Consider the following 19,569-nt stretch of genomic DNA (forward strand, 5'->3'; position numbering starts at 1 on the left):
ATTGGGCGGAGAATTGGGACCAAAATAACGTTAAAATTATTTTAATCGACACATTTTGAATGTAACATTAAGCTACAATAGTTAATTATTAACTCACACAAGGAGTGGTCATAGCAGATTGATATGCAAAATAAATGTCACTATTCGACTACGACTTATCATTTGAAGGCAAGAATGAAAAATTCGAGATGAATGAGGGAGATGAGATGGATGGAGAGAGAAAAGGAACTAGGAAGTGCAATACAAGGCGGCGGAGGAAAGGAAACTTATGGAAGAGTAAAGGAGGAGACAGAGGATGTTTAAAGAGCGAGTACAAATGTGACATGGAATGCTGAAATTCGTGATGAAAATGATGATGTTGTACATGCGGAAAAATGTTCAGGGGGATAAATAACAGGTCTCCCTGATAGCAAGAAAAATAACGGGATCTAAGAAGAAAAACAACGTGGGATAGAGTACAAATGGTATGAACTGTTGAGTACCTACTGCTCCATATAAGGCCGACTTAACCTATACACTATCAAAAATCGTGCAACAATATAGGATGATGATCGAAAATGAAAAGGAGACTTCGTTGATTTCCACTGATTTATTTCCTCGGTACGACATGTTTCGATGCATAGAGGTCATAATCAAGTACAACAAATTTGAACATTAAGCAAGCATATTTAGGGTGTTTATAAATGAATATCGGGGTTTTAACGCTTTATAATATTTATAACAAAACGATTTCTGTTCACTATTCGCCAACTTTGCCATTACCGCTTTCTAGCGGATCGCGGCGGAAACATTTCACACAAATGTGCATTGTTGCTAAAAAAAAAAAATAAAACTGCTTGAGTTGCTTTTTCATTCGACATATAATTTATAACTACAAGTATATTGTAATAAATATTATAAATCGTTAAAACCCCGATATTCATTTATAAACACCCGGTATACTCCTTGAAGGGGGTGGGGGTGATGATGTAGGTATGATAAAGTAATAAGTCACAGGGCGCGACGGTTTCAGGAATGCTGGAGCATTGAATGCGCGCAGATATAATCATCAGAATGTAATAACTGATCCACTCGTGATTAAAGTTTCCAAAATTACCAATGCTAACTGATATGACTCACTCACCTTGACGCCAGTGTTGGGGGCAAAGCCCCCATGATCCCTCCTCCACCCCCCCAGGTTCCAAGTTAGGACTTATTTCCCGGGGGCTGCTTTTCTTAGCCTTTAATTGAGTTAGCCGATTGCTTGTTTTTTTTGCATTTGTGGTTCATTTTATTAATTTTCCCCGGCTTTCGCCGGGCTGGTGTCCCACTCACCTCCCGCGAAATGCGTCAGGATCATTGGGAATCGGCTTTCTCAGGCTTTTAGTTACTTAATTTGGTTCGTTAAGCTGTATTAAGCTGTAAGCTGTGTAGCTTAAGCTGTATTATTTTACTCATGAGGCTTTTAGTTGTTTTGATAATTTTATTATTCATTAAGTCATTTCTGTTAAAGTTCAGTTTATGCTTTGTCAATTCCCCTTTCATTTCAGTTCTTAGGTGTTCCAGCGAGTCACACTCTTTTAATAGATGCCATGCATGTTCATTTTCTCTCTTGCAGAATGTACATTTTTCATTGTCACATGGATTGAAAGATTTCAGCTTGGCTTTAAAATCGCCGTGACCAGTTAAAAATTGCACTGTTATGTGATCTAGGTCTGAGACTTTGCATTTAACTCTTTGTCTACTCACCTTGACAGTGACGGTGTCGCCCGAAGACTTGATGAGGTCAATGATTTCGTCCCTTCCCTTGTCGTCCACTGCGATGCCGTTCACCTCCAACAGCCGGTCGCCCGGGAGGAGGCCCGTCTCGTTGCTGCCCCTGTTCATCGAACCCGGCTCCGCGAACAGCACGGCCCTCCGCCGCAGCCACCCGCTCCCCATCACCCCCTCCGCGTCTCCCGCACCCTTCTCGACCGCGGCGCCGCTGCCGCACCTCTCCACGACCACGGCGCGGCGCAGGGAGAAGCCGAAGTCGCCCCTGGGCTGCTGTCGCCGCACCGTCAGCACCCGAGGGCGCGGGAGCGGGGCGGAGGCGACGGCGGGAAGGGGCAGGTTGGCCCCGGGCAGGGGGCCCTCCTCGCCCCACCGTCCGCCCAGCCATCCGCCGGCCTCCCCCGCGGGGCTCATGCTAAAAGGAGGCGTGGCAAAGGGCGAACTGGCGCCGCCGAGGCTCCGGCCGCCGCGGCGGAGGGCGTCTTCGTCCTCGGTCAAACTCTCCTCTCCGCTCGGACTAGTGACCATCTTGGGGGGCGTCAGGTAGTCCCCGCTGCCGGCCGAAGGGAAGTCGTCGCTCGCGCGACTCGTCGAATCCGCCGGACTTAAGTGGTTCTCACTCGTTCGCACCTGCTGGTAGGAAAATCATCGTAAGAAAAGGGGTTGTGCATAAATTAAGTTACCATCTAAAGGGCATAGCCCTCCGAAGACACTTAAAAGCTCCATAACGTTTTTCCCTACCTCAGCACTGAAATGTGAGTGGCACGAGGCAGAATAATTTTGGAATCCTTAACGAATCGTACATAACATCGAAAATATGCTAAATGAATTAGTCAATCCTTGAAGTTTAACGTTCCCAAAATATTATTTACTCAATTTTCTAAAGTTATACAAGTTGCAATGCTAATTTAGAAATGGATAATTATTATACGGTAAAGAACTAGAGGACTAGAAAATAATTTATTCTATTTTTTCAACCTAACAAATATTGAGGAAAATACTAAACTACCAAGTAATGTTTGGAACCATCGGTTAAACACCACCAGAAAAGGGCATTTTGTTTTTAAAAATTTAAAAAAAAACAGTGCGCAAATAAAACTTTTTTATAGGGTCAAAAGAGCCTGCTGAGGAAAATCATTCGTTTGGCTGGGTACTCCGGAATAAAATGAGACAATGTTTGCCCAGAAATTAATTTTTTTGAGTACTTGCAAGCAAGCTAGGGGAACAAAGAATAACATCTCACCCGGCCACCCAACAATATCTGCCCGGGGACGTTCTGGTACGCTATGACCTCGTTCTGCAACGTGTTCCTCACCAACAGGTCCTCCTCTTCGTCCTCACCGGGGGACTTCGACCTGCGCGACGCCTGGTGGTTGTTCGCGGTGGGCTGCACGAGCTGATTCTGCCCACCACGAAGGGAATTATTGGAAGGGCTGAGCGGGAGGATTTCCTCCGAGTCCACGAGCCCTATGCTACCACGGACCTGCTTGAGGATTCCCCTTTTGGGGGGCCTTGGAGGGAGCGGGGGGCGCGAACCGGGGGGGAGCAGGGCCGGGGCGTGGTGCGGTGTGTTGTGCGCCTGGTGGTGCGGCGGGGAGGTGAGGCTGGCCTCGCTGCTGTCGCTCTGGGTCAGCGTCTCCCGGAACCACGAGGCGGAGGAGGAGGAAGGCGAGGGGCTTGAAGGGTCGAGGGACGTCGTCACGGAGGGTCCGACCGTGCCGGCGAGGTGCGTCGGGGAGCCGGGCGCGCGGTCGAGGTCCGCGAAGAAGGTGGCCGAGTAGTCGGCGGTGATGCCCGAGGGGAGCTTCTCCTTGTCGCGTCGGCGGCGTCGGCCGACCACGACGCCGGGTCGGAGCTTGAGGGATCGCCGAACTTCGTCGAGGCGGAGGAGTTCCTCGGCTGTCATGCGGCCCTCGGACCGCGATTCCCGCTTCTTGTTCTCCTTCCGCTCCTTCTTCTCTCGCTTCTTCCGCTCCTTCTCCTCTCGGTCTTTCTCCTTCTCCAAGCCTCCTTCCCCGCGGTCCTTTTTCATAAAATTGAACATGGCCTATGAGGGCCCCCGAGGCCTAGACCACGCCGCTATCCTCCTGGCCTGGCTGCGAAGAGAAAAAAAGATAAAATTAAGGAACAGTTCAACTGAAACATGAAGAAAATAAAATACTAACAATAAGTACAATGAACTTGCGTTTGAGTACTATAAAGTTTTAAAATATAAAGGCAAGTTTTGAAACATTGGCTTAAATAAATATGAACTTCATTCGCCTACAAAGCGTCCAGCAGACAAAAAACTTTTTTTTTTCCTATCACTAGTTCCAACGCGTAGGGGTCATTCTCAGGTACCTAACAGTACACCTATCCAATGGAAAGGAGGAGTGCCATAAAAAAGTTAAGTAGCTTTGAAGTTTTGATATACTCACTCTTTGTGGACCTCTACGTTAGAAATGACTCGAAGTAAACATTGTAATCATTTACATCCCAATACATGCACTCCTACTGCATCGACTAACGGTCAAATAATTGGGATACCCAAGCTATATCATTAGTCAATAATGATTGAAAATCCGAATTTCCATCCGAGCTCTTGTGGCGAATGTTCTTTGCAGCTACGTTTTGAATACCGCTTTGTAAAAAAAAAACAATACACTGTGCGTCATTACATAAAAATAATGATAAACAAACAACATAGGAGTATTGCCGAACTAATTTCCGATTTTATATCACCTGAATGCTATATAATGAAGTAAAAGTATAGCATCTGAATAACAATGGCGCTGTTATTCAGATCCTATATGCTGATGCTGAATGGCGATTGGCCCAAACAGCTTGAAAACGCATTAAATAAAAAATCTCCCATTCAACGATTCAACCCAAAGGCTGGTTTGGAAAGGTAAAGCTCACCCCATACTAGGTCACGGGCGCATGGGCGACTAGCATTCGTGGTAGAGGGCAAGCTCCTTTCGCTGGGATGCCTCGCACGTACGGGTCCGACGGTTTCACCTGGGATAACAATCTGGCACCCTTTAGTCAGTTACAAAGTGTTACAAAGTTATCCAGATGACTACCACGCCCTTCAGTTTACCAATGAAGATTCGACAAACACTTCGCTCAATCTAATTTTCATTTCTAACATCAAAGTTCACTAAATGTTTCATTAACAAATACGAAATTTAATTCCTTGGAATAGTGCAGCCAAGGCGGACTTTTTTTAGATCTGTGTCTGTTACGACGGAGGCGGAAACATTTATCGTCTTGTTTCGAAAAAGATAAACTGGCTCTATCACACACAGGATACAGTGCGGGAATGTTAGCAAAAAATATCTACCCGTGCCTAAGTTCCGTCTCTTGAGTTTGAAGAATGATATATCTTAGAAGAAATTTTGAATTAAAAATTAAATCGCCTAAGATTATAGCGTTTATATTTCTTAGGTCATTGACTGCAAAAAAAAGGTTTACGCTGATGTTTGCTCTTTGGAAATTGGTGGATAGAAAAACGGTATTGTGTCGTATTTTCTGGGTAATGCACTGGTGCATCGAATACACGGCTTAGTAAGTGAAGAGATGAAGATAACATTAATAATTTTCTATACATAGTGTGAGTTAACTCACTCATTCATTGATTCAAACCGAAATTCGATATGTATAGTAGAGGGTAGAGCTCACTCCATACTAAGCCACAGGCAAGTGAAATTCACATATTCAGGGTAGCAGGGGGACAGTTACTTTTTGTTTAGGGGTGTCCGAAAGCTTAACCTGAGAATTGAACCCAGGAACCTTCGATCGAAAGACAAACGCTCAGCTGTAGGCTACCAAGCTCCCTTTTGAAGCAAAGTGAGTCTTTATAATCCTCAGGTGATTAAAATGATTAAGTTTATCGGTATTTTTAAATATTCATAAAATCCATCACCGTTAATCCGTGACTTTGAGACCCCTTACCTACCGACTACCTCTTACCTATAATTCCATCAAAATTCCATCTGTTGATATAAAATATCAGCAATTTCATCATATACTACCGCCATCAGAAGACTTCCTCTCTATATAAATTATTTTGTCTTTTGGACTTGATACTAAGTAAATAAATTAAAATTGTCGGACACAGTTATTTTGCGCTCCGCACATACATGAAAAGCGCCACTTGGGACCTTCATTTTGCCCTCGTTTGGTACATATTATGCGTTTTTTTGTATGATACAAATCGCATTTACGGAAGAAACTATTCCAGGCACGATCCAGTGGAATGTTTTGATCGAGAGCGCATTGGAGGACGAATATCTAAACGGATAACCTACATAAACATAAAAAAGGCCGCAGTGAAACACCGACTGCGACATCAAATGGTAACCGCTTCGGCTAATTCGTGAAAAAAAAACGCTGAACGATTGGGAACGAGCGGAATTTCAGAGCTTCAATCACTTTTGCGCACTCTAACAGGTAATGCAAGGCGACAAGGGTCAAACAAGAAATAAGAGGGTTGATCAGACGCTAAGCATAATATGGAATCAATTCACATCATCAAAAACAGGAATAAAGGATAAGATCCAACAATAGCATTGTTCCTATACAGAGGACATAATTGACTCAAATGGGCTCGACGAGAAGTATTAAACGCTCTCACGCACAGTCTGATCGACACCAATAAATAGTTTGATGCTAAACTGCAATCTAAAATATGTTATACTTATGCACGACAAAAAGGAATGTATAGTCGATCCTAGGCACATATTTTCATATGAGCGATATAAGAAAATAGAGCGCTGAAAATACGGACACTTGGCAATGAAATTTACAGACAGGATTAAAAGTGATTCCGAAACTACGGGGAAAATATGGAATGAAATCACAGGTAAAAAAATGAATTCTATCATTATAATAAATGAAAACCAGTCACTAAAAGTTCACCTTCCTCTGTGAACAAAATTATTTATCATTGTAATCGCGGCTTAAGGAAAAATCCAGATTGGTATTGATTACTTGGAACATTACTATTCGGATTCCAACTGAAAATGATCACGCTGGCGAATTACAGTTCACTTCAGCGAGAGTGGTGTATGCCGTCCAAACTGAAGAAAGCAGAATACAATCGAGAAAACAGATAGAGACATAAGAAAATATTTATCTAATAAGCGACCCAAAATAACGTAGTCTAACAAATCCGACACTGAATTACTGCCCAGTCTCTCCTGCCACCGACTTCAACCAGATATAAAATTCATTTAAAATGCCCTCCATTCCCACTTGGACAGTCCTGATATCGTTTCCTTCGTGAACAAAGAGTACCTCCCCGCTACACCCATTCTAACTTCACAAGCAATGCCCAGGCTAACGTTCTCTTTACTGCCGTCTTCCTGCCTTAATAAATACTCTACCGCCTGAAATTCATCCCTTTTCTTTATAAATTAAATATGCAATTGTCTTGCAATCATCTCATTTAATGAAAAATTGCAAAATAGCTTGCTAAAAATTTTTATGGACACTGAAATTGCTTATCAAATCAATCCCTGGCTAAGATTGAAAAAAAATTCAATACTGAATTACATTGAAATCAGGGCATTCAGAGTTACCCTCAGATTTTGGTTCCTGCGCAGCCACCTCGAGCACTTTTTGTGTATATTTACTCTCAGAGTCCTTCCGTATTACCTAGAGTTCATTTCAAATATCTATGCGACTGAGAGGCTGACCCAAGTTTTTTGGGGGTGAGGGAGAGCACATGACTTCTTGAAAAACCAACCAAAATGCGATAGGCAGAGCCTACGCTCCGGGAAATTGAGTCGCTTTCAGACCTCAGAAGTGTACGCTTCGTTAATAAGTTAGCTATGTTGCCAAGCGGGACTAGGGTTTTTGACGCGATCTTTCGTTTCGCTGCTCTGCAAATGCTTCGGAGAAAACATGGCAACGCCGCGTCTCTCTACCCATCCCGAATCCAAAGGGTCGTAGGTCCCACCTCTTGCCGCGACGCCGCTCGAAATATTCCGAGGTTCCACGACTGGGCCAGTCGCAAAGATATTTGAGAAGGATGATAGTAGCGAGCGCGCTGTCGGCACATTCGTCGACCAGTGCGTCCCCTCGACCTTGTTCCGTGGGCCTGCCTCCCCACTGCCCTTGCCTTCACCGTCGGCCAGAGATCGAAAACAATGGAAGTGGTGATCGACACCGTCCCGTGGCTCCGTGTTCGCTTCGCTTCCGCCGACCGCTAAACCTTTTAATAATTGAGCCCCCTCTTCTTTTCCACCCCCCCCCCTCCCTCTTCCTCGACGCTTTTTGAATGCTCAGGGCCAGCCAAGCATCCCTCTCATGCCACTCATTTCATGCCCTTTGTCTACGATCGCACGCTTCGACCCCGCGAACCAGTTCCGAGCCGTTGCGTTGGGTGGACGAACGGAACTTGAGCAGGCAGCCACCTCAGGGCAGGTATGCATGAAAAAGGGAGCCTATAATGTGCATACGCTGTTGCCTAAAGCCGAGGACAGCATTGAAACCAAGTTGTTCATTAATATTTCCGAAATGAATATGGATCATTCCAACGCAAATAAACCAAGGTTTCTTCAATCAAATAGTTCATTAATACTTTCTTAAATAACCTCACCCGACAACTGATTAGTGGAGAATTTTAATTTTTATCTTCTACATTAAGTAAAAGTACAATTTACGACACTAAATAAAAAGTAATAAAGTTAAAGTAAATCTCGAGATTTAACTAATGATGTACCAAAGGGGTCATCATTTTGGTCAAATTTTGCGCTCGGTAAGCGGAAAGTTAAATGAATTTTAATTAGATTTTCCTGCATAAAAAATTCTGGTTACTTGCCATGTGCATTGCGGCAACATGGTTACGGTGAATAAACATTCCTCCCTTGTATTCATAAGAGCCTTTGTTCCTCCCGCCATGAGCTTTCTGGGCTTGTATTCGTGTTCGGTGCGGAACTGGAGCACTAAGGGTCAAGGCGAAACGCGATGCCCTCTCTTGATTTGTATTTTGCACAGAAGAGCCGCCGCCTGTGCCAGTTTCTTCGTTCCCTGTTGCTCTCGTTGACGTTTAGCGTCTCTGCTGGCCTTTCTTACGAGGTTTGCTTGCGACATTATTCAACGTGTTTTACCATATTTTTGTCAAAGCTTATTGGATATAAATGTGTAATGACTAGAAATACATCTGAAGCAAACAAATGATAAGCAATCGAATTATCCTTATTTTTTGTTATGATGATTTATATTTTGTTATTAGTAAGCACTGATTTTGATAGTTAGTAATAATGAACACCTTTTAAATGACTATCTTTGCACATCTTAAACAATCGAACTCAACTTTTAATCGCTAGTAACTAATAAGCGCCGTACCAGACTAACAATCGGGGTCGCCGGCCGGAATTAAGATGCAATGAAACTTATTCAGGATAATACAGTCCACAATATTATTTAGGAGGCCGATAACAATTAAAATAGGGGAATGTGATGCGTTCGACATAGTTTCCAGGGGCAAGTCTAAACGGGACATGAGGGGAATTATGGAATTTCTTCTATTATTAACTATGTTAAAGCTATCAAAATCTGCGCATAAGGTAAATTATGATTTAATATTGGTATTATGCCATTAAAATCATGAAATTTTGGTAGTTAAAGTGTAATATTATAAAAAAATACCACAAGGTTACAAATATTTTTATTTCTAATTGGTCTAAAACTGAGGCGTGCCGCTTTCACTGCTATTCTGAGTCAGAAGATGAAGATTTCTAATATTCCAAAATATTTTCTTCTCATATCAGTAGGTTTTTCAACTCCTCTGGTATTTTCTTTCCTTTAAGGGGAAACCCAGCAGAATAAGAAATAAAAGGATCTGATTTAAGCAGAAGCCTACTGAAAAGGTCATGACTTATGGTAATCCTAAACACTTTTCTGGCATTTTCTTCACGTTATCTTCTTATATACTTGTGCCATTCTTCCAACGCCTCATTGGAAAACTATCCAATAGGATGCATTGCATTTTCACAATTCTCGATCCATGTATTATAACTTTGTGAATAACTGGTGGTATGATACCATGGATACATTTTTACGCAGAGTTTTGCTGTTTTTAGGCATTAAGCTGAGAAAACCGTACCATTAACTTGAAGTTCAGGGGAAATAGCTGTCAAAATTACTGAGAAGCGGGTTATTAGATCGTCCGGAATTCCTAGAAAATGATTTTTAACTCTAATAGGATTAACCATTAACTTGAAGTTCAGGGGAAATAGCTGTCAAAATTACTGAGAAGCGGGTTATTAGATCGTCCGGAATTCCTAGAAAATGATTTTTAACTCTAATAGGATTCTCGACCTATAATTATTTACCAACTCGAAGACACTTGGAAGATATTTTAACACGGAGGCAGGATGCTTCATAGCTTGGCCATAAAGCCATGTAATTGGCTGCTTCAACCAAATTTTATTTAACTTCATAAATCTACTATTCACTCAGGAGCACTCATCCCAATTTCGAAAATATTGGTGAAAAAACACTTTCCGAATGAAGGCCGAAAACAACTTTCTTTAATTTCTCTCCTCCTTCCAATGAAGGTTTTTGTGTAAAAACTCTAATACGAATGATTTTAATCTGCTTCAAGGACCCCCCCTCTAATTGTCAATACCATACGATGTAAATATTGGCGAGTCACTATAGTTATATTTACAACTTGGTAACTACACTGTGAACGTCCTTCGGCACAAACTTCGACAAGGAACATTGAAGGGAGCAAAATGTACGAACACATACTTTCAGAAAGGTCGTCTACCATGATTTTATGCCATTATGGTTAAATTATGGAATAGAAAATTGGATATGCGCATATAACAACAAAATAAAACATGCTGTGATAAATAAAAATACGGAATTATGGGATAAAACGCGGTATTTGAACACAATGACACATTTTTATTCCGATATTTTTTCCATTCTTAAAATACGATCTTTATGTAATGAAAATGAAATAATAGAGATGATGAGCACTCGGCTGGGAATGAGCGAGCCAGTCGCTTGGACGGCATATTTTGGGAAAACCCAATTTGTAGAATGGCAAAAATTGCACATGCTCAAAGTAAAAGAACAAATGTAGGTAAGGGAGAAGGCGCCGAGGACAAAGGCTTTGGGGGGGCTCGAACAGTTAGGTTTATTGCTGTCCGAACGCGGCTTCCGCGCAATGACCCCATGGTAAAACCGTAAGAAATGGGTACAAACCATAAAGGCACCGCAAATAATAAGTAATTGAGTTCAATTCACTCAAGATTTAGGGAAAATCCAGTCTCTTAGACGGACTGCTGCGCATATCACACCAAGTTCCCGAGTGCCAACCCCGTGTATTGCGGGTCACAGGGCGCGAGAACCTCCCGACATCACTTTGATTTACCACAAAATAAAACGAAAAGGCAACTAATGGTAGATAATTCTTTCGAAATAGCTTCACGGGTAATGTTTTTCTTTACATTCTATCACATGAGAACCCGGTGGTAGAGCGTGGTTTTTACCTCTTTATTTTATATCTCTAATTATATATAATTAAAAAAATATTTTTACATAATATTATAGCACGCTGTCCTGAGAAGTCGGACAGCTTAATAAAATTAAAAACTAAGTTAATGGATCACTAAAATGTGAGGCTGCTCAAAACAAACTCCCCTAAACGTGATGAAATTGGCAATTGGTAAGGGTGTTTTTTAACTTAAAAAGGGGTAAAAATAACGTGAGAAATAACACGCTAACAACTTCCGCTGAAAACCATTCTTGTATTTCGAAAAATTAGCAGTAAAGGAAGACAAAAAGATCCATTTACAATGGAATGACGTTTTAGCTTCACATACTTTGTATCTTTGGCCAGTTTGAACGCCTTCGAAAAATCGACTTTTGTCCGCGGCAAAAGGACATCTCAGGCGAAGGCTGCATACTGCTAAAAATGAACCCAGACGATATCGAATTTTCATTTGCGACGCCCATGCATCTTGTAATGTGGGAATTTTTGTCATTTCAATCTTCTGTTGGCGTGCTAGGAGCCGAAAATCGCACTTCCTTACATTTATTTTGAGTGGGTAAGTCCCACATCTTCGTAATGGCCTAAGAGTGCACAGTGCACAAGTATCTACGAAAACTGACATTTCGATACCAGTGTGGGAAATGTTGATCCGGAAACGTTTGAATCAAGTGACAGTTATTCCTTGTCGAGACAATACTAAGCCGCCAAAATGGGACCAATAGCCTACGTCGAGACGTGGCTACGTGTTAAAACTTCCTCGATGAACATTTTCAGGGTGAACCTTCGACCAACTCCTCCAAGCAAAACAAACATCTGGTATTGTTTCAGCGGATGGCATCCATTCCAGTTTTCCACCGGGCTAATCCAGCATTTCTGTAGACGCTTTGACCTATTGGCATAACTCGCTAGCATGATGACGATATACTACACGTACAAAAATCGAGAAAAATGCGAACAAAATTTTTTGAAATTTAACACGCCGTGAAACCTTAGTACATACGGAATGGTGGCGACAAATTTGCTCGAGAAACGGGAATAACGAGAGAATAAGAGTGAAAATTTAAATACCAGATAGCAATACATAAGAAAATGTCTTAACCTTCAAAATTACATTAAATACCTCATTTTGTCGTCAATGAACACGTGCAGCGTATTACCATAAGTGAAGGATTATTTTTAATTTGAATTCTTAAAAATTTCTCCTAATGTTACAATTGAATAAGGAATAAGTGCATGTACCATTATTATTCAACATTCAAAAATTACATTACGACGGCTTAACGAATATTTAATTGAACAGTCACGTTTGATGAGGAAATCACTCTCCCAGCGATGAGCTTTGAAATAAAAATCTAGTAACTCAGTTCTCTCCATCACCGCCACTACAAAACCTTGTTAAAATGTAAGATGGCCATGACACTAAAGAGAAGGGGAAGAGGCAATTCTCTTAAAACAAAAGGTCACTTGTCATTAGTAAAATTAGACATTGCAATATTTCCACTGAGTTTTATTATGACAATACGCGTTTCGTCGTTACAAACAACATTAATATTATTACACTTGATAATGTTGTTTTTATCGACGAAACGCGTATGGTCATCATAAAACTCACTAGAAATATTGCAATGTCTAATTTTACTAATATTAAGAACTTCCACCATATCGTGCCCAACATCATACAAGATAGCCACTTGTCATCATCACCGCAATTATCGTATGTATACGAATATTACCTTAGTGATGACAAGTATACATGAATGAGTATTATCTTACTGACCTGCGTGTGAAAATAGGCAACTAAAAACTATCTCACTGCAATGACGCCTTTCCATCAAACTATTTGATACTTAATTTCTCTTCAACACGCGATAACACGCCGAGTAGAGATTTCAAGCGAACGCGTGGTAAATTACCGCCCGGATGAGGCCAATTAACCAATATAACTAGAACGGGGATATATTTACACGATATCTCAGGTTGTTCGAGTTAAGATTAAAAGACAGAAATAAAATCAGAGCTTACATACGCAGGGAGGAAAGAATCGCGTTTCCGAGGAACACATTTAATCAGGTGATACATAAGAAAAAAATGAAAACTTGACAAAGTGTAGTCCAAAATATTCCAAAAAATGTACCAATACATACCTTCAGAAAGGTCGTCTACCATGATTTTATGCCATATAGGTTAAATTAAGGACTAGAAAATTTGATTTACGCATATAACAACAAAATAAAACATGCCGTAGTAAATAAAAATACGAAATTATGGGATAAAACACGGTATTTGAACACAACGGCACATTTTTATTCTGATATTTTTCCATTTTTAAAATACGATCTTTAGTTAATGCAAATGAAAAAACAGACGTTACTTAGAACATGTAGATTATACTAGGAGAATTGTGCTATGAAATCACGAGAAGGAACTAAAATATGTGGGCATTGAAAACATGGAGAATATTTAATGGACAAGGAAGAAAAGGAAGATATTGCGGACGGCATGGCGTCAAATAGAATAACTGTACTTATTCCAACTCATGTGACTAAAGGACACTAAACCTAGAATTCGAATGATATGAGTAAACTAATATTGTTCATTTGGTCAAATTAAAAAATTTCAACTCGTCATATACAGATACATATTACAAATTCAAAGGAATATAAGACATGCGGTTGAATACATTGTTGGTAACTATGGCGATAAAACGCTTCGTTGAGGTTTTGCAACCAGCCGATGCTGACTGTGTGTGCTGATTCTCGCTTGCTCTTTATCGCTGTAAAGAAAGAGTATTTCAAGTATTTGAACCACTTCCAATACTGAAGTTGAAGCACTTATCAACTCGAGTATTGTGGAAGCTATTGGTTCCGAGATGGGCAGTACAATAAGCCTTTGCTTCAAGCCCCCACGGGACGACTTGGAAGAAGGACAAAGCACGGATTATCATGATCCAAGTGCGGACGAAGGAATCGAGGAGGTATTAGCCGATCCCGCACCAATTGGTGGTCCACCACCGGTCGAAGACGAGCCTCATCGTAGAGATGTGGCGGTGCAGGCGGGAGACGAAAATTATCGCATCCGCCCAATCGTAGAATCTGCTGGATTCCCGATTATGCTGGGCGGCTCTGAGGACGACGTCACACCCTACGTGCGGCCATCGTGGGAAATGGTATCCAGGGGCGTGCAAGTCGGAGGGTACCTGGATGAAATGCTGCAGAAGGTGTACGACTGGCTGGTCGACCCTAATTTCCCAAGCGAGCCCGGCATATACGACGACTGGGCACTTTTTTTCGCTGTCGCTTTTGTCCAATGTAAAGCCGATACGGTTGCTAAATTCAAAACATAGGACGATGATATGTACTGTGAAAACTTCATCATTGTACTAAATTCACTGTCATCAAAATTTAAAGTGATTCTAAATTTACTGTAATGCAAAATTTAAAATGGAGATAAAATAAATTCCTTTTTTCACATAAATTTGGAATATATGAAGTTTTTTTTTTGCCAAATTCATGCTCCTATTCATACTCTTTACCCTCACTGATCGTAGTGACGTAATGATTATACATTTTACCGTCATTTTTAACATCACTGGCATCCGTGGTGGTAAGGGGGAGTCCACTCTACATGACAGGACGTTCCCAAGATTCATCGCCGATGAATTAACAAGGAATGCAAATGGGAGTCATTTTGAAAACGTAAAATGTATTTGTAGAATTCATAGGTGAAAATATCACTAGGACCTAAAATGTAGAGGAATTCAAGATAAAGACTTGGGTTAGTTTCTGGATGGGGAGAAAGAAATTGCGGAAATTATTGCGTCAAATGGCCCCTCTGCCAAACACCCTAAAGGTGGCTCGCAGAGTATTATGTAGATGAAAAAGAATAACCTAGCTTGTTCCAACTCACATCTTATGATCTAAGCTCCGCTTGCAGGTTCTACCAACTGCTTTAGGTCCCACATGGCTCAAATACGATTGATGAAATTCAGATGAAATAAATACTCTGTGATTCTAGCGGCGATTTTCACAGAAGAAAACTAATCTCGCAATTAAGAGGAAACTACAACCAATATTGTTTATTTCTAACTATAATTTTTTTCATAGAGATTTAAAATATAAATCGACTATGTTTATTGATAAGATACGGAGAAAACGAAGTTATATTCTAGGATTTAAAATGGCCTGACCGAGCAATTGACTGCTCGACGTTTAGTCCGGAGGTGAAAACTGCGCTGGCCGCAACGTGTCAGCTGTAAAGTAAGGGGCGAAGAAAAGGTGGGGGAGCATTGATAAGAAAAATTATACATAATTATAGCGCTCAATGTTGAAATATTTGACCTGCAGACTCTTAACTGGAGATTTATCCACTACGAAAAGTTTTGCAGAGGGTAGAGAAGGGATTAGGATTGGAACAATGGAAACGAAACCCTAGGGCGGGGTCGCGGGGATACAATCCTGGGGCAGGGACTATAAGCGCTAGCTTTTCTCCTCTGCACCCAGAAGGGGAAGGACGGGAAGGAGCAAGGAAGGAGGCGCCGCCGCGATGAGAGCCCGACGACGCCTCCGGGGAGTGGATAGGGAAGGAAGGGAGGGGACGAGGAATCCCGCACCGTCACAAAGGCGGGCGGGCCCTAATAACAGCGAAACCAAGCGAAACGCAATTAATATTCTACCAATCCTAGTGGATTTTCCTATGAGGAAGAAAAATCCATCGATCGAATCGTTAGATATTATCGGTAGATATCGGTAGGATTGGAACACAAGAAATCTAGGATACACAAAACGAAAAAAAAATAATCTTATTGAAATCAAATTGTTGCCTTAATAATAATATTTTCAATTCAGGTCAGTTTTGCTTAACCGCTTGTGCTGTAATGACGAGTCTAGCTCGTCATGAACATTCAACGCCAAACCGCGCAATGACGAATGCATCTCGTCATCGGATTTTCATAATTTCAGCACTATTTAGAGGAACAATATTTAATTATTTTGAAAGCTTAAAAATGTTAAAACATACATAGTATGCGTAAATAATTCATATTTCATAAAACATGATGCATTGGAAGGATTAAAATGATTTTATTCGAGCAGCGATAGCTGTGTTCTCCATTTTTTATTATCACATTTTGTTTCACGGTTCTGCGTTCATTACAAATTACAAAATATCATTTCATTACCTACCATATAAAAGAGAACCACAGAAACAATAAATATAGAATAGGAGCACGATATTCGGAAAATTAATCGAATTGGAAGGGGTGAAATACAAGAGAAACGCTTATAAGACCGTAATTATTTAGTGAGCTGGGAATTAAATTTGAATAGGAACTGGTCACGGAACATACTCAAACTTCGATGGGATCTGTTATCACAACACACTTCTGCTGGCGAATCTTCCACTTTTAATACGCTCCCTTGAAGTGAACGACCGCAACTTCCTTCACGGCATGAGTAAAAAGCATTTTGACAGCGTTCAGAGTGCCCTGTTGGCGTCATTTATGGCGGTTTTCACTTTGGGGAAGAGGAAAAAGTCTGATAGGGCAAGATACTGGGTGTAGGGAGGTTGGGAATTCGATATTACAATATTTTTGCCAGGCAAAAGGGAACCACGAAACCAGGCCTATCACAGTGCCTTGCAAGGACGCTTCGGTTTTTCACTTCTAAGGAGCGTGCGAGGTTTTTCACTTCTAAGGAGCGTGCGATTAGTGGCAAACTCGCATGCAAAGCATTAGCACAAGCGTTTACACAATCCATCGTTCTAGAAGGTAAAATTTCCGTCCTGCAAGCGTTTAAGCAAAGGATAGTGCCAACAAATTAATAGGTACGTGCAAAGGACTCTAACAAAACTGATGCTTGAGGGGAGTACTGTTAATTAAAATTTTATATAAACAGGAAGATAACAAATGAATGGTCGGGAGCGGCCGAATAGAATGGCGGGTCTGGATGAAATGCTCGATAATGCGATGTTGTAGAAAGTATTTAGAGCTCGGTTACAATTCTATTTAGAACAGAATGAATGGGAAGTGCTGGATGAAGGCTAATCCTTGTCGTATTTTATAAGCACGTGTCATAGAGGCAGAACCTGAAAACCATGCAGCAAGTAGCAATGTCAATGCTGGATTCAAATAACAAATCCCCGTCAAATATCCTAGAGGAGTATTGTAGGTCTGCATGTATCCGTGGGTGCTATCATTAGTCAACAAAGATCAGCGAGGACTTTAATACCACGACCCATGCTTGAACTTCAACACTTCATGACCTATGATAAGAAAATCATTTGGTTCATACCCACTGACAACTAATTTCCGACCATTACTACGGCGTTGTTATGCCATTATTAAGTCATCATCATACTATTATTATTTAATCATTATAACGATTAATGTAGGTTCTCATGCAGTATTTAAGAAGTATTTTGGCATTCCTCCCTCCACGGACTTCCCTCTTAAAATCACAATACGGCCCAGTCCCTTTCATTTTACCTGAAAATCCTCTTTACTTCCTTCCCCTCCTTCGTGTAACCAACCCAGCACTTTTTTCAAAAATCCCCTCCTCCGTCAGTACTCGCTCCGACCATTCTTTCTATCTCTTCCGTATCTCATCTAAAAGCTGCCTCTCCTCACCACCATGTCCAGCACTTCGTCGTTCCTCCTCCTCCTCTCCGGCCACTTCCCCTTCTCCATTCTTCGCTGCACCCACATCTCGAACGCCTCCAGTCTTCTCTCGTCCTCCTTCTTAAGTGTCAACGTTTCCACACCGTCAAGCGCTATGCTACAGAACAGACTCATAGCCTTTTCTTCAAAGTCTTACAACTATCGTCTCAGCTCCTTCCTGTTTATGAACGCCTCTTTTGCTAACGCAATCCTCTTCCTGATGTCCTTAAGTACTGCCATCGTGTCATAACCGTTTCAAAATCATGGTGAGAAATAAAAAGTTAGCTCTGAACGTAAAAAATGAATTTTCTATTCCTATTTGGAGGCTCCACAAAGTAAAGCCGAAAACGTTAAAATGGGGTTCATGACCTAGGTTACCGTCTGTGTCCCGAAGATCATCGAATATCATTCGGCGTTATTGCGACAAAGCGAGAGGGGTCACATACGCGAGTTGGCACCAATCACTCATGGGCTCCGTGCGAGGGGAGATTGGTGCGTCCCTGATTAATTTCCCACGGCCTGCGCCCTTTCCTCCGCCTGCGAGTCCAGTCCTCCCATTCAGCGCACCCCGTCGCGTGCATAAACCTTCCGAGGGCTCGTGACGGACGAACTGCCTGCACGGACTCGGCATTTCCATGCCGTCATGCTCTCGACATTCTTTTTTTTTCATTTAATTTTTTTAAATTCCATCCCCTTTCTCCTTCACTCAATACAACCCTTGTATTGTGGGATTCGGTTTAATCCGTAAACTTATAAATGTATCAAAGCGATTATGTAAGAGAAAAACTTCAATATCACTTGACACTATTTTATCTTTCTTTATCCCTTATGCATGGCTTCTTCCCTTGTTTTTCTCTCAGTAACCTAGGCGCAAACTCAAGACCAAACACTAAAAAATCAAAAAGCAAATACAACAAACAACAAATGAAATTCAGAAAATGAAGCACATACAAAGAATGGAAGCTTGTATAAAAACATACATTAAAGTGATGTCGGTTATTCATAGTACATGAATCATTTATCACATATTTTAATAAACAATATTAATGAATAATTAAAAATGCAAGAATATTATAGGCTTATTGGCGTACACTCGAGTGGAATCAAAGAAGAAAGAAGACTCACGAAACAGACTCAATAAAATAATATTAAAATCACTGAACACGTCCTAAAATTTCATAAGTTCCTGAAAAAATATTTGGAGGGAAAGGTGCTCGGCAAGAGAGGTAGTGCCAATAAAGACGTTTCTTGGGATATAGAAACCAGAATGGGATATCAAACGTATTTTGAACAGAGGATGACAGCAATAAAGAGGCACCAAGATCTAAGTGACGACCTACAGTGACGAGGCTTGGGATGACGATGATAAATGCATTTGTCTTGTAATCTGATGCATAGCATGGAGTGAGGTATTCTTGCTGGGATTTCACACTATCCACATATACGCTCAGATAATGGAGATTTTTCATCAGCATGAAGAGCATATAAAACTTATTACAACTTTGAGGAAATGCATTATCTGCCAAACACCTCTGAGGTGACTTTATGTAATGAGTATACGTGATTATATAGAAGAACTAACGCGCCAATATAAAAACAAAGGTCCTGCGCACGAACCGATATAATCGCCACTGTCCATTTCGAACACGCAGATATCTAACAATGTGGCAAT

The 19,569-nt window shown here is 41.2% G+C and overlaps 1 protein-coding gene across 4 annotated transcripts in view; it reads right to left on the reverse strand.

The window, feature by feature from the left end:
• The window catches only part of LOC124155500 (unconventional myosin-XVIIIa), a 730,850-nt gene that overhangs the window by 652,584 nt on the left and 58,697 nt on the right, over positions 1-19,569 (reverse strand). For 2 of the 4 annotated variants that reach the window (XM_046529363.1, XM_046529361.1), the window contains exons 2-3: positions 2,996-3,848; positions 1,729-2,385 (exon numbers count right to left, since the gene is read on the reverse strand). In XM_046529363.1, coding sequence (XP_046385319.1) covers positions 1,729-2,385; positions 2,996-3,796 — 1,458 coding nt within the window. In that variant the 5' untranslated portion in view covers positions 3,797-3,848. The remainder of the gene's footprint in view (positions 1-1,728; positions 2,386-2,995; positions 3,849-19,569) is intronic. The other 2 variants (XM_046529364.1, XM_046529362.1) reach the window with 2 other exon arrangements.

Source organism: Ischnura elegans, chromosome 3 (genome assembly GCF_921293095.1).
Source record: "Ischnura elegans chromosome 3, ioIscEleg1.1, whole genome shotgun sequence".
Classification (NCBI taxonomy): domain Eukaryota; kingdom Metazoa; phylum Arthropoda; class Insecta; order Odonata; family Coenagrionidae; genus Ischnura; species Ischnura elegans.